We start from the raw sequence: 15,521 nt of genomic DNA, 5'->3' as shown, positions 1-15,521 counted from the left end.
ACTAAAATCCTGGTACAAGTTGAGAGCCTGAAGGGAGGTCTGTTGGATTAAGTTGCTCAACACCTTCTCTAGTGAGTTTTTAGTAAAAACAGATAGGTTGTGTTCCAAAAGCTTTGCTCCTTCTCTTTCTTCGTATTCCTTACTTACTTTGATATTTTTTTTGCACAGGTGCCCCACTAAATATAGTGTGCTGTAGCTGCTTCACAATGAATTACATTTTTGTATTACATAAGTTTGATATGCAAACCAAGCAAAGGTGGACTATGGAGAAATAGTGACACTGCAAAATACGGGCTTTTGAAAGAAACACAGTATAATTTGGCATGTTCAGTTAACGCTTCAAATCTGGATGCAATTAATAGAACTTGAAAGTCCATTCCCTTCTTTCCTTCATCTCACTTGCAATCTGCCTTATACCTTTGCCAGAAAGTTTTGCTTCAGTGTGTTCATTTAATAGATACTGATTTTTGTAATTATAAGCTCTGTTTTCAAAATTAGCTCAACCTTTGAGGTCTTGAAAGACAGTTGTAATTAACATCAGAGTAAAGTGAGTTTCTGGAGCGGTCTGGAGGAGATACTCATATTGCCAGGAGAATGTTACTGAACATAGTGATACTCTCACTGATCAGCTCTAATATTTCTGGTTATTTTTCTGAAATTGGGACATCTGTTTCCTAAAATATGTTCATCTGTGATATGAAACGTCAGTTCACATTCAACCAATAAAGCTTAGATTCTACCATGTACTGTTTTTTACAGTTTACTCAGGGGGATAAGCCTGGAAAGTTAGGTGAAAAAACTGATACTCTCAAGGGAGTTCAGAGAACATAGGAGGTTGGCACACCCAGAATTTATGCTGGTCACAAAAATAAGCATTGCACTTGTCAGGTTTCAACCAGAAGGCATTTTATGGGCTCAGAGAGGTTTTTTTTTTTCTTTTTCAGAAAACTGGTCTTTTATTGCCAATTAATTTGACCTTAAGAAGTAAACCATTTTGAGCCAGTAATGAGTTGGATGTTAGGACCTGTCCAAGGAGGGGATTTCATGTCCTGATACATCACTTAAGAGATCATTGACTTTCTGCTGTGCTTTGGAGAAGAGTTTTAGCAACTGGCTCATGTTGATAGTGGTAGTGGTAATGCATTTTGAGCTCCGAACGCAGTTTGTCATATATAATTGATTCCTCTTGTCTTAATAAGTTGTGTTATGTGCATCAGAATTACTCTTATATTCTTAAAATGTACCTAGGCACATAATTGCTGGAACTGAGACAAGCAGATTCATTCCTTAAACCAGAGTACCGTTCTGTACGTACATTGATGTTAAACACAAGCTGCCCACAGAAATTCTTCTTTTGGTTTTGAGGATATGTTGAATGTTTCAGAATTGTCTGTAATTTCCTCAGCTCCAGAGGAGCGAAGGCATGCTGCTTAAAACGTTTCTGATTTTAGGCCTAACAGGCAATGTTTTGGGTTTTTTCCACTATCTCACTTGTCAAGGCAAGCTTGTTAATGGCATTTGCACTTCACTGTGTGTAATATTTAAATTAAATTTCCTCACTTTAGATGGCTGTTATTGTTATTCTGAGAAGCTGAAAATCTGTTCATAGTTTGTACCCAAAAATTGTTTTTTAACAGAAAAGCTAAAATGTTGTAGTTGTTTTCCAGATGTGTGTTTAAAATCTCTTTTGCTGTCATCTTCTTAAATTGTATCAGATATATCTGTTTTCTTTCCATGATAAGACACGTAAAGATGTCATATACATTTGTATTGTGATGGTTTTAGGTCTTGATCCCAGTTGAGGGTTTTTTGGGATAAGGACTGGTAAGTCTCCTTCCTTTCAGTAGATGGAGAACAATATTGCAATCTAGAGCTTCTGCGCATACATGCCTCATTAAACATCATAATGGATTGAAAGATGTTTAGTGTCTTAGACTTAATTTCTCATTCAACTCTAAAGCCAAGGGCTGCTTGGGGCTGGACTTGTTACAAGGTGCTCTTATCTTAAAATTGTGGTTCACCTCTGCTTGCAAATGGATGGGACGATAGAATCCATGCACAACTGCTTTATCTTTGGTTAACTGAGATAATGATGTTACTGTCGAAGTCTGAAATGATAAAGCATAGCTCTGTCATTGCCTGCTTTCAGCATTCTATATCAGTGTTATGATAATGACTAAAATGCAGAGACTGTGCTGGTGAATGAAATTCTAGCATGCAAATTAGTAGTATGAATGCACATCTTCTGTGTGAAATGTATCTGTTAAAAATTCCTTTTTTCATTTTTTTTTTTCAAATTACATGTTTTCGTTTATAGTACATTGTCATAATATATAAATGAAACATTATCATTTGGCCAGACTTGCTGCTTTTCCTAAACTTTAAAAGATGCAGGGAAAAAAAGGTGTATTATGCATGATGTATTGATTGCTAGGTATAGGTAGCTTGTGGCAGAAAGCTCAGACATATTTTTACAAAAGGAGGATGGTGATGTGCTTTGGCTAGGGAAGGTGGTCTCTATTTTTTTTTTTTTTTTTTTTTTTCATTTTGGCTCCAAGGTTTTTAACCCCCACCTGTAAACACTTTTAAGATTTCTTTTGAGCTTATGAACTTAACTTTTTTTTTTTTTTTTTTTTACCATAGCTGGGGTTCTGCTGAAATTTAGACACTGTTGGCCTAAGAATGTACTTTTCAACACTTCTTCTTTACTTCTGCCTAAGTTCTGTTAAAAACACATGGTGTTTATCTGAAAAGAGGAGGAGTGTTTGCTTTTTACCAGTAGTAGCCTTGGTTGGATGTAATCTCAAGAGCTTGCCTGATCCCATCTATCTTGGCTGTTCATCTAGTTTCCGCTTCAGAACTTTTTATGATTAAGGTCAGTGTCCTTCCTGGCAAATGTATTTCAATATAGGGTTATTTTCACTGTTGAAATTTATTCTAGGTCTGTCATGCTAGCCTATACTGAAGACCTAGTTTCTGATAAAGGAGACAATGCATGTGCTATCTCCAGTATTTTTCCCCTCTGGTGTTCAGGAGGAATTATGATCGAAGCCATATTTGTACCATGCCCTTCAGAATCATTCTTCTGATGCTGGATTTACCTTTTTAGCACAGTGGTTTATCTGTATATCAAAGTGCGACAACATGATTGATTGTAGCTTGTGTCCTGCAGCCACTATAGCTCCGTTAGGAAAGATTTCTAGTATGAACGGTGACATGCTAATTACTGGAGAAGTAACATGTTAAGGGAGCTGTGCTGCTTTCAAGTTTGGAAGCTGTTTCACCATGAATCTTTCAGTATGGGTGTTTTTGTGTGATACAGGCATACTGTGGTGTGTATCACAGATATATATGTGCATGTGTCTTAGTATACACACATATAAATGTATGTATACATACATACGTGCCTGTGAGTTATATATGGTGCACCTGTATCACAGAAAATATACAGATACAAATGTATTAATATGTCTGTATACCTGTGAGCTATACTTACTACAGTATATGTACATATCTGTACAGACACATATAACATACGACATACTTGGAGACACACACATGTGCGTGCTGTGCTACTCGGAACCCTCAAGTAGACTGTGTAGCACTGATACAACTCCAACAGAACATTTATTCTAGGAAATACAAACTTAGTGTCATAAATAGTGTAACCAAAGACTGTAATTCTTGCAGTTTACATACTTGCTCATCCATTTCCCTTAAACTGTTATTTAGACTTTTGTGAAAGACTACTTTCATCTGCCCTCAATCAGAAAGAAATAAATAAACGTTAGTATGCTCAGAATGTAGTTATAGTACAAATACTGTCTAGGCTTACAAATTCACTAATTCATTTGCTTCATATAGACTTGCTGTTGTTTACTGAAGTAATTGATATCATTGGCTATCTCATTTGAGATTTTACTAAATGCAGACGTGGCCATCCCAGTTTTGCATCATGATCAGAGATGCTTTGAATTTATTATGCAAGAGACACTGCACCTAATAAAAATGTATCCTTTCACCTTTTGTTATAGGGATGACTCAGTCTGATGCAATCTTATTTTAGAAAGGATTATTCTGTCCTTTGGTACTATTACTGTAAATATAAAATGTTTAGCCTGACTGTGGGGACTAGCTAGTGTTTGACATTAACATGAGATTAACTGCTTGTAGCGTTTTTCTAGGACTAAAGTGGTCTGTCTACCAGATATTCACTAAGCCTTCCTTAGTGTACAGGCTGTGCAACTGCTTTTTCCAAAATAAGTGGATGAAATTTTTTATTACTTGTATTTTATAGAGGAGGAATTAATATAGGGGAAATAATGAAGTGGCAAAAAAAAATGCCACCTTTCATGTCAAAATAACATGCTATGTTCTTTTCAATTACAGTGGATTTTTCTATAAATAATAATATACAAAATAATCTTTTAATCAGTCTTAGATTCAAGATGCATGATTAACTGATTTATTCAGTATTTGTGCAGAGAGAATATTGATAAATTTAGGTGCTTACATTAGTCTTCCACTGACATGAGAAATAATCTGGCAATACATTAATACACATAACTTCATAGTCACCTGGTTTATATTCATCCTTTATGTTAATAGTAATTCTGTGCGATAATGCTGTAGGTAGTTGAAACATGCACATTTAATTTCTGGTATTGGAATTTTTCTCTGTTTAATTATTCCTTTTATTACAGTGGTTTGAGGTACATGTTAAAGATGCTGTTTTCTTTTCGCTGTCTGAGTTGCAGCAGGTCTCTGCAAGCCAGCCTTATTGCTAAATAAGGGGCCAATCTGGTGGGATTTGGTAAAGATTGAGAGATCTCTCTGCCTTGTTTCCTCTCATTGGCCTTGAACATGGATTTGTATATAGGTTTTGGGGTTTGTGTGGTTTTTTACTTAAAGCGTAAGAATGTACTAAATGCCAAGTGGTCCATGCAACCTGATGCTCTCCCCAGTATGGGCAGCGAGTTATGTATTTTGGGAAAACATTTTGGTTCCTCCAGCCTGTTTCCCCCACCATGCATACATGTTGTCAGGGACATGTTAAGCATTACATCCCTGCAAATTCCTTTTGATACCTTTTCACGGACATGGACGAGCTAAACAGTCCTGTTCTAAACTTGTTTATGCCATCTGCCTCCACTGTTTCCTGTGTCAGCAGATTCGACTTTCTTTGCACTTCTCAAACTTCCCCATTTCTTAAATGCTGACCTTTCCACTATGGAGGGGGGGTGTTAATTCTCCTATAAGGCTGTGAGGGTAGTGAGATAGATTGTTTGTTGCTTTTGATTTGTTTTACTTTAAAATTGTGTCAAATATTTTATTTTTGCTGCTAATACAGGGAAATCTCTAGGCTTCTTTGTAGGCTGCATCCTTTTCTTAGGATGGCTCATTCCACAGTGTGTTGGGGTTATGTATGCTGATGGTTTGTGTTTTCTCCCCTCCTTCCTCCCCCACCTTTCTCCTCTTTTTTAAAAAATATATGCCTCAAAGTTTCTGTCTTGAAAACAGATGTTTGCGTACTGGGTTTAGCTGGTTACTCTCTCCTGCTGCAACATTAAACAGAATAGCATTGTAACGGTTGCTCCGGAGAGGCTTTCCCAGTAATAGTTCTTGAAGGGTGCTTGTGTGCCACTGAAGAGTAAATGCCACCTTTCGTGTACATTTTTAAACTAGTTTTACTACGATGCCTAATTTTTGTGTACAATGATGGGCAAATTGAAGGTGAACAAACCTTTGTCTTGTGATCAGCAGCTTTAAGGAGTATAGTGATAGAGACAGTGTGTTTAGCGTGTGCATTTGTGGAATGGTTTCAAAGAAATAGCACTTTGCTGCAAGTAGAGTTTTATGCCTTCATAAATAAAAACCTTGCAAGACTTTTAAGAAATTTACATGATTTTCCCTGAAAGAGTAAGAGGTATTCATGTTGCCACCTCTTCACATTACTGAAGTAGTAAATCTCTAATAAAACAGTTTATGGGAGGAAATGCAGATATTTTATGATAGCGTATGTAGATGATTTCTGTTATGTAGTCTTTTTAAGCTTGTCTTGCAGAACAACAGCTTCATAAATTGTTTGAACAGAAAATTGTACATTTGCCTGGGCTAGGCAAGACAGAAAAGGTGACTGAAAATGCATATTCTACAATGTTTTTGGATAGTTCAGTGTGGATGTGGAAGTCAGTTAATGGAAGCACAGCCTTTGAATGCCACCTTCTTGCTTGGATATTCCTCGTAGTTTCAAAGTTAGTATGCACCTCATCTGAACTGTTTTCTGAACTTAGTTTTATAGAACAGAGTTACTGAAAATGCCTTCTTCCATTTTAATCACAGAAGCTAAGACTTCTTATTCGTCATTGCTTGCTGAATTTCTTTGCACTTTTAAATATCAGACAAAAATAAGCTACTACTCTTGCTAAGCAGTCATGCATTTAAATATTTTCAAATTGCTGAAAACAGTTAAACTTTCTGTTATGCTGCCTGTTTGCTTATCAGCTGCTATTCTTTTTTCCAGTAAAATTACCTTTTGCATCCTCCTAATTTATTTTTCCAGTTCTAGCATTTTACTTCAGTGCTATTTGTCTCCCTATCCAACTACATAACAGCCTACAAAAATATTATAGTAATTCAAGTTCTTCAGTTCAAGCAAAAATCTGTGTTCCTTTTCTGAGAATAATATCAAATGATTAAACTAATGCAGCTGTAACCTGAAAGCTTTAAACAATGTTTATTGTTTAAACTGCTGTAGTGGTTGATTTCAAGGTTAGCTCTCAGATGTTTAAGTTAATAGCCACAAGGATGCTGTTGTCAGTATAGATTCTCCTCCTTCCCCCAAGTTGAGTTAAGCTTAAAAAGCTGTTTCACTAATAATTTTAAGATTACATGATTAGTAGTTCCTTTGGTACCAGTATATAATAGATAAAATGGAAAATAAAATCAAGAATATGTCTGGGATGAAGACAGCTGTATTGCTGCCTTATGTATTTGAATGTGCTTGTGAAAAATTACATCAGCGGTGTTATGGCTGATACGAATTGGCACTTACAAAGAATATAGAATATATTTTCTTCTGGGAACAGCTTCTTTATTTACAGTGTTTTTATTTCCTGTATACTGTTTTTCAAGTCATCTTGAATCAAATTCCTGCTACTGTGTAATCTCACATAGCCACAGCACAATTTTTTTTTTTTGTTTTAGATTACAAGGAAAAAGGAAAAGAAACTGTTCTTTTGAAAATAGTCTGTGCAACTTTTGGACAAATTGTTTACCGTCAAACAAATAATTACAAGTTGAAACCCCTTAAAAAAAAAGTCATGTCCTTATCTTGCCTACACAAAGAACCCTTGGGTTAGCTGGGGTGCAGATGTGCCCTGTTAGCTTGGTGGAGCAGCTGTCTGCGGTCAGTAACGAGCATTGACTGGGCCAGTTCCCCAAGAGCAGATGATGTGCTGGGTGTTTCCACCTCTGCTCTCACAAAGTTGTTTGTCCCACTGTATTTTTAAGACTTAACCAGGATTATATGCAATGTCACTATGGATGAAGTAGTTTATAGAGTATAAATTAGCTCTGAAAAAAAGTATACTTGAAATGCTCTGTAGTCAGTGTAGAGGAAGGATGGGACATGGTGTGAATGTTACAGCACTCTTCAGGGAAATGTGGCGTTGAGATGGCTTTTTCTTGAAAGCATGTGTTTGTAAACTGTGCAAGAGGAGACAAAGAATAGAAGCTAGAATTTGGTTCTAAAATGCATCTTTGAATTGAGAGCAAGTGCTTTTCAAACTGCTTTTTATGATTAAATTGAGAATGATAAGTGGACTTTATGGATTATGTCATGAAAATCAATAGTATGGATTCAGTTTGTTTTAATTTTAAAATATCAGCGGCTTCTCTGCAGAGACAGTTGGTTTTCTTCTAGTTCTGGAATTTCTTTGTGGTATGGTATTACTTCAACTTCAAAATTGTGATGTCATGATTTCCAGTGGAGATATCTCTCATCATGTATCAATTGGTGGTTGTTTAATACAAATTACAGAAATAGTGCTTTACATTAGAATAGCACATGACAGAGTAAGCAGTGTCTCTTTAGGGCAGCTTCTGGTTTTTTGGTTTTGTGGGTTTGGTTTTTGGTGGTGGTGGTTTTGTTTGTGGTTGGTTTTTTGTTTTGTGTGTGTGTGCTGTACTGTGAGCCCTTTGCTGCTTTTTAATTATCAATAGCTTCTATTATTCAGAACAGCTTTGATGTTAACAAAGGGCTTCACAGTTCTTGGTTTCTGGAAATCAGTTTAATTTCGATAAAAGGAAAATACTTGATCTTTTCTCCCTGTCTGTTGCTTAAATCGTTTCTGTAACAGAGCACATGCGTTAATAGGATCATTCATTTAACCAAGTACATGCATTAATAAGGTAAAATCACTTTGAACCTTAGTTACTTTTTAATCTTTGAATTAGATTTAAAGGAATGAAATATTAGATTTTTTACCAATAAATTCAAATAGAAATTGAATAATTTGAACTAATGGCAGAATTAAGCGGTGACATTTCAACATTAAGTATGATGATTTGGTATATTACGTTAGATATTTTCACTTAATTTTTATGAAGAGTGTGATTTTTATGAGCAGTAATTCAGAAAAATGTGAGTCTACTCAATAGAATCCGTCTCTTTAAGACTATTTATACTGACATTGTTTTTTTCCCCTTCTGATACCCTTTCTGCAATCTGGAACCTTTCTACTCATTGTCATTTTCTTCTTAGTTTCAGCTCAGACTCTGAAGAGCAACCTTGATTCAATGAACCAGCAGATCCAGCGCCTAGAAAATGACATTAAGAATTTCCCTAAAACACAAGATGAACATGATAAGTTTGTAGAAAAGATGAGCATATCCTTTTTGCATGTCTTCATTGGTCATCTGAACATTCTGATCGTCTGGTTAAGTATTTACAGCACTTGAAAATAAGTTTTAAGTCTCTTATTCCATGCTTTTATTCCAGTGCCGAGAATAGCATAACAGAGCACACTGATCGTAAGAAAACATATAACTGAGTATAACTTAGAGCATTTATTATATTCAGGGCTCCAAAGTGGAAACCGTGTAGCTTTCTTGAAGGAAGTAGTTATAGTAATGGGTCGTAAAGATAGTAGTAAGGGTGCATTTTTTGCCTTAATGAACAGTATTTAATGATAATTATTGAATCATTTCAATCTAGAAAACTATCAGCAGTAGAGCTGAGATTATTTATTATTTTAGCTTGAGATGTCTTGTATTTTGAAGGGGTCAGTATTAATTTTGTTAATGTTTTTTATTTATTTTCTTGTAACAGATCATTCTAGAGAAGAAATATTTACCTTTGTTGTACTCAAGTGAGTTGTCCTTTTATTTCTGTAGGGAATAGAGACTGTTGGTCCTTTAAACCTACAGTACCTAAATCTGTGGGAGAATACCATGTCTGTCTAGCCTGTTTTCCCACCAAAATTTTATATATCCAGCTTTACTTTTGCTTAGAAGTGTAAAGCAGTGAAGTATACTGTAGATGCAAGAAGCTCACAAAACTGTGAGGAAAAACTAGGCAAAAGTCCTTTTTTTCTAAAAAGAAATTTGCAGGGTTTTATTTTACACAAAGCACATGTCTGTATGTGTGGGATTATTTGGAGGTATGGTACATGGCCAAGTCCAAGGCGTTTTGTGTATTTATAGAAACTCAGATAATTCATGTGACATCTTTCTTACTGTGACAAGACAGAAGTGGGTTTTGTAGGTTTTCCAAAGGAGAAAAAAAAATAAGGGGTGGGGGGATTGATGTCTAGAGCTCATCACATTTAGAAATTGAATGTGATGAAGAATTCTCTGAACTACTGTATACTTGGAAAATAACTTTTAGCAGGATTAACCATCTGAATGGATTCAGTGACAGAAATTCACAAGGAGATATTAAATATCTTCTCTATATGGATTTATATTAGGTTTCTGACAAGACTGCAGGAAAAGTAGCTTAAGGCAGACAACTCATGACTAAGTGGAATATTGTTTCATATTGCTTACACATTCTCTTCCACCCTGTCTTATTTGCAAGGTTAAGAGACTTGCTAGTAATCATGTTTATCAGTTCTGCTGTTAAAAAACCCCCCAGGCTTATTATTTCCCTGCAATACATTCACATCAGAAAATTTTATAATACTGCCTCATAATTGTCCTTGCCTTGTCGTGCTGTGCGTAGGCTGAATGCTGTCAAGTAAGCCACACTTTTGTTCATAAATGAAACCAACGTTCTGAAATGTACCTTTTGCAACTGTGTTTTCTTGTTAAGCTTGACAGCTGTTTTACAGGTTATATACATTATTTTTCAGTTGTGTTGAGTAAATGCTTTGCTATTTGTTCTTTTGCTACCTGTGTATTTACTGTACTTAGAAAAATGATTGCCATCACTCAAGTGATTTGGTGAGAAAAGAGCCAAGTACGTATTGTTTACCTTTTTCTGTTCTGTGGTTGATCACTTGAATTTCTTAAAGAAGGAGGATTGTCTGACAAGCAGAAGAGTTTAAAACCAAAAACTGTTAATGTTTTGTTTTGGTTTTGTATTGACAAAAATATGATGATCCTATGAAATTCTTGCAAATTAGTTGTTGAGTGTCTCCTGGGCAGCCTTGCTTCAGTGGACATACATTGATGTCATGGCTAGATTCCCAATTCCTGGTAATGAAAATAGGCACCCTGAACTGTAGGTGTCTTGACAGCATTTATCAGACTGGCAAATTTTGTGGCTTGCCAAAACAGGTAAGAAATTAGCTGATTCTGCCTAAGGATTTGTGTTTTCATAATTAATGGATGACCTGAGAGTGTTTTTCTCTTTTTAGAAAGTCATAGCCAGTTATATCCGTTTCTGTTTATCATGAAATATTTTGAAGTTCTTTACACTCCCCTATTTATTTTATTTTTTGGATTGAAGAATAAATCTTAGGGGGTGGGTGGGGTGGGTGGGCAATGACATCTCTAGTTTACAGCATGTATTTCTTTTGTTTCTATCAGCTTGTTGACGAACTGTTGATGACACATACAGAGATGAGATAGTTAAAGAATTTCAGGCTGAACATTTCTCTAACTGCTGGAGAGTTTCAGAACATTTGAGATGTGTCTGACCGTAAATCATCTCTGAGTATAGTGTTTTAGGATGCAGGAATTACACCGTAATTAAAGGCATTGTTCTCTTTCGCATTCCTGCTAATAAACAAAAGCTGTTACCGGTAATTGTGGATGAGACTTTCTTCAGAAAATACAAAAAGGAATATTGCTTGATATCATACTAAGGTAGGAGATTAATTAGAATAAAATTACCATGCATAAATTTAATTAATCATAATAAAATGAATTAAATTCTCATAATATAGAAGCAAAGGCTACGGAAGAAATTACCTGATTTTAGGTTTTTAAACTTTATTTAGAAAATAAGCTTTTGGTACTGTAAGTGAGGAAAAAAAAAGATGGCTGTTCCATAATCTGTTCAAAAAAAAATTCAATATATTGCAGAAATAATATATTCAGGTAAATATACCCCCTTAATTAAAAAAAAATAATTAAAGCTGAATTAAATTCATGTAGTTTTGACTACAGTCTGTTAACTTGGTATGTGTTAAAAGGTTATCTTGATACATTTTGATTAGTTACAAACTGAGAAAAATGGGTTAATATTCTCTGAATAGTTAATATTTAAAGTAAGTGTAGGTAACTAAATGAAATAGTTTCAGAGACAGAAGCACATTCAGCTTCACATCACTTTCTTTAGAGTTCTGCCGATATTCATGTAAATGGGTTCTATGTGTCAATGTGACTTCTTGCTTAATGGTGTCTTATTATTCCATGTATGATGATAAGGTTCAATGAATATCATAACAGAAATTCAGATGATAGTTATAGGTCGGTTGCCATCTTTCATAAGCAATTAATAACTAAGATACAGTATGATCATCTGATTTGATTTCAAACATAATAGAACGGCTTCAGCAAATAATGCCGCTATCAAGTTGATACTTTCTTTTTAACTAAAAACATATATTTTATGACAGTACACAGTCCTGACTTTAAAAATTCAATTATTGTAAGTTCTCCTATACCTGTAGTGGATTGTACCAATGTTTTTTCTCTCAAATACACATAATGACATTGGGTTGACTCTGCAGTTTGTTTCTAGCTTGTGATACTTAAAAAACGCGAAATATTTTGGGGACCTGTTTGTTAGTATTTACTGTCCATATGAGAATCTTCATACTGTCATGAGGTTAATTAAACTTCATTTGCAATAGCAAAGTAGATGCACTTCTTGAGCTTTCTCTGTTTTTACTGGCATTTTTTTAATATCAGATTTCAAATAGATACAGTATTTCAGTAATTTTATAGCTTCATAGTTGTGAAGAGTAAAAACCATGATACTATTTTATCTTTTTCTGCATCAAAACACTGGCTCTGTTACATCATCAGCATGGTGGAACTTCATATTCAAAGAGTAAAGACAGTTCAAACTTGTTTGCGTGATCCCTACTTGCTGGGACACAGTTTGGCATTTCTTAAGTGTGTGTTTATGTTGTTTGTAACGAACACTGTGGACTTTTTTTTTTTTTTTTTTTTTGTATTGAAGTACTTCTGTGGGATTCTGAATTGATTTTTATAGTTGCTGTCTGTCTTGCTGTCATGCTAGGATCTTAGTTTGTCTGTCTTATATTGAGATTTCTGGTTTTAATTGCCTACGTTTTAAGAAATGCTCGCAGCGCTCTTAAAGTCATCGGGATCATGAAGCTGACCTGTCTGGTTGGCCATTGGGAATAATTGATTCCAAAATGAGGATTACAACTAACCTATTACAGAAAGTAGAGCGTAGTATGGAAGGTGGGGGGGAGATATTCTTATATTCTTTCTGTGATTTTCTACTATATTAAATAACTAAAGTGTGATTCTTGAGACAACTTTTTTCATGATCGGATCCATAGCTAGCATCATTACTTGAATATCAAATTGTAAATAATTTAACTTCAAATGTGAGAGTTTTTTTTCTATAATTAGCCCAGCTTCATGCAACACTGGGTATTCTTATTCAACAGTTTAAAAAAGTAATTACAGACTATGAAAAATCTGGCTTTCACTCCTTGTTTTATTTCAGCGTATGTGCCTCTAATTGAAGGGGGTTTTAAGTGGGAAACTGAGTTTTATATTTACTTGCTGTAGGTGTATATGCTGATTTCTTTTTAGTGATGTTAAAACTTGAGTGTCTCGTTAGGAATTGAGGAAGATAGATTAATGGAGATTAATTGTTGTTAAGACAGTTTAAAGACAACAGAATGAAAAGGTATTTCAGCAGGAATAAATGAGTGTTGTACAGAGGTAACTTACTAATTAATCTTTAATTAGAGCCATAGTTACATAATAAATACCATCTCTTCCTCCCATCATGCGCCTGCCGACGACAAATATTTGTTCCTCTAGAAAACACGCAGGACCATTCAGGTTCGTTTTGAGGAGAAGGGAGAAGGGGCAGAACTAGTGTGGCAGGAGGGCACGCTGTTTGGTCACTGGACATTATGTTCATTCTTTTTGTTATCCTGCCAGTTAGGCTGTGTGGCTTTTGGACCATTATATACTTTGTAAACAATAGCATGTTAATTCTTTTATATAATGTATCCTAGATGAAGTAGTATATCCTTAAATGAAGATTTCTTACAGCTTTTCTGTTTTCAGCTGTATCATTTCCCCTAGTAAGAGAGATTAACATGCCTAATCATGCTAAAATCTTATGCTTACCAGAGCAATAAATGGTGCCACTTGGTTTTTCTGATTGCATACATGTGAAGAATTAAAAGCTTATTTTTAAATAACTGCTAAATTAAGGGAGCTATGAATGAATAAACAAAAACTACTGCAGATAAAAATTTCAAAGCAGTGTGCATTCATCTCACCATTTAATAGAACAACAGCAATTTGTGAGCTAATTTTAATTTTCAGAAAGTAACACTATTCATTAAAACAGAATTATTTTTATAAAATAAAAAGCTGCCTTCCTGAAAGGCATATATTCTTATTTGATATGTATTTATGCTCCTAGTTCTAGCTAATAATGACTATTGCTTCACAATTAATATGAATTTTATTAGTTCCTTACTTGATGTACTTCAGTTGGAATGAAATGATCTGGGGAGAATTCTACTTTAAGTGTGTATGGGACTTTAATGCACTGAGAATGTGAGATATTTAATGTGCGCTAAACATCAATGGATAGTTCTCTGGTATGAACCACTGTACTGCGGAATCTTTTAGAGCAGGCCACTAGGGAAGAAACAAATACACTCTGAATCGGAACCTCAGCATCTGGAAACGGCTGTGAACCTTTTTCCTGTCAGAGTGACTGAGCAGCGGGACATCGTTTACACACTGACATGGAGCGCTGAAAGAATGTTAATGGCATTAACGCTCCTGTCATCTGTTAACACTTGGGATTTCCTCCTAGCTTGTTATGGAAAAATAACTCACTTAGTGTTTTGAGATGTCATTTAGAGAAACGCCTGCTTTTGTTTTTCAGTCTATTTGAAATGCACTAGTGCCTTAATTTCTGCATCAGAATGTATATTAATATCTGAATTTGCTCATAACTAGGGGCTTATCAAAAACAACCCCAAAGGGGGAAAGTTTCTAGAAAATTTCTTATATGCCCCTACCTTTGATGTAAATTTATTTTGCCTGAATGTATTTGAATGTTTTTTTTAAATGTGGAAGTATTTTTCAGTGCTTTGGGAACTGGAAAAGAAAACCATTCAGTCATTTTTGAAATTCTAGGTCATGTATAATCCTTAAGACAATTGTATACATGTGCCTTTTCTTGCAGTATTTATATAAAGCTTTTGTTCTTGCTGTCTACAAAAATGACGTTTGAAAATGCTTTCATTGGAAAGTGTAGTTCATGGCTGAAAGAGGTACTTTGGGGAAAAGAATGGTTATTTATCCAGATAAAATACTTTTTCAAGATAGTGTCTAAGGAAAGAAGGTCTACCTTACTAAAGTTTGCACATCAATAAGATTATTTTGGGGGGGGGACTTCTCTGAGAACCTGGTTCTTATCCCCTCTCTACTTCCCTCTTCTTCCTACCTACTCATTCCTCACCAAGTGAGAAAACCTATGTGCAGTAGTTAGAAAGTTATGAAGTTATGTGATGATTAACAGAGGAACAGAAAGACCTATCTTCTAGATGTAGCACGGCACTTTTTTTTCTTTGTTTGTTATGGTTACGTTATATGAATATAATCAGGGTGTTTTGTTACTCTTGGTGTTGAGCATTTGTTTAAAAGGTAAGCCTTCTGCTTACAGCTAAAAACACACTCCAAGGAACAGTTAGCAGAAAGCTCATGTCTTAAGATGTGCTAGCAGGGAATAGTCTTGTTGAAGAAGACGTATGAATGCATACAGTGGAAGGAAAAGAAACAAGAGTGATTTATTCAAGCTTAAGAGATCAAAATGTCAGTTGTGCTCTTCAAGT

The 15,521-nt window shown here is 35.1% G+C and overlaps 1 protein-coding gene across 3 annotated transcripts in view; it reads left to right on the top strand.

Annotated features, from left to right (window-relative positions):
- DIAPH2 (diaphanous related formin 2) overlaps positions 1 to 15,521 on the top strand; it is a 244,533-nt gene that overhangs the window by 108,015 nt on the left and 120,997 nt on the right. For all 3 annotated transcript variants that reach the window (XM_037407809.1, XM_037407808.1, XM_037407807.1), the window contains one exon: positions 8,765 to 8,889. In XM_037407809.1, coding sequence (XP_037263706.1) covers positions 8,765 to 8,889 — 125 coding nt within the window. The remainder of the gene's footprint in view (positions 1 to 8,764; positions 8,890 to 15,521) is intronic.

Source organism: Falco rusticolus, chromosome 14, assembly GCF_015220075.1.
Source record: "Falco rusticolus isolate bFalRus1 chromosome 14, bFalRus1.pri, whole genome shotgun sequence".
NCBI lineage: Eukaryota > Metazoa > Chordata > Aves > Falconiformes > Falconidae > Falco > Falco rusticolus.
Note: the sequence above shows the minus strand (reverse complement) of the source record. Positions and strands in the feature narration are given on the sequence as shown.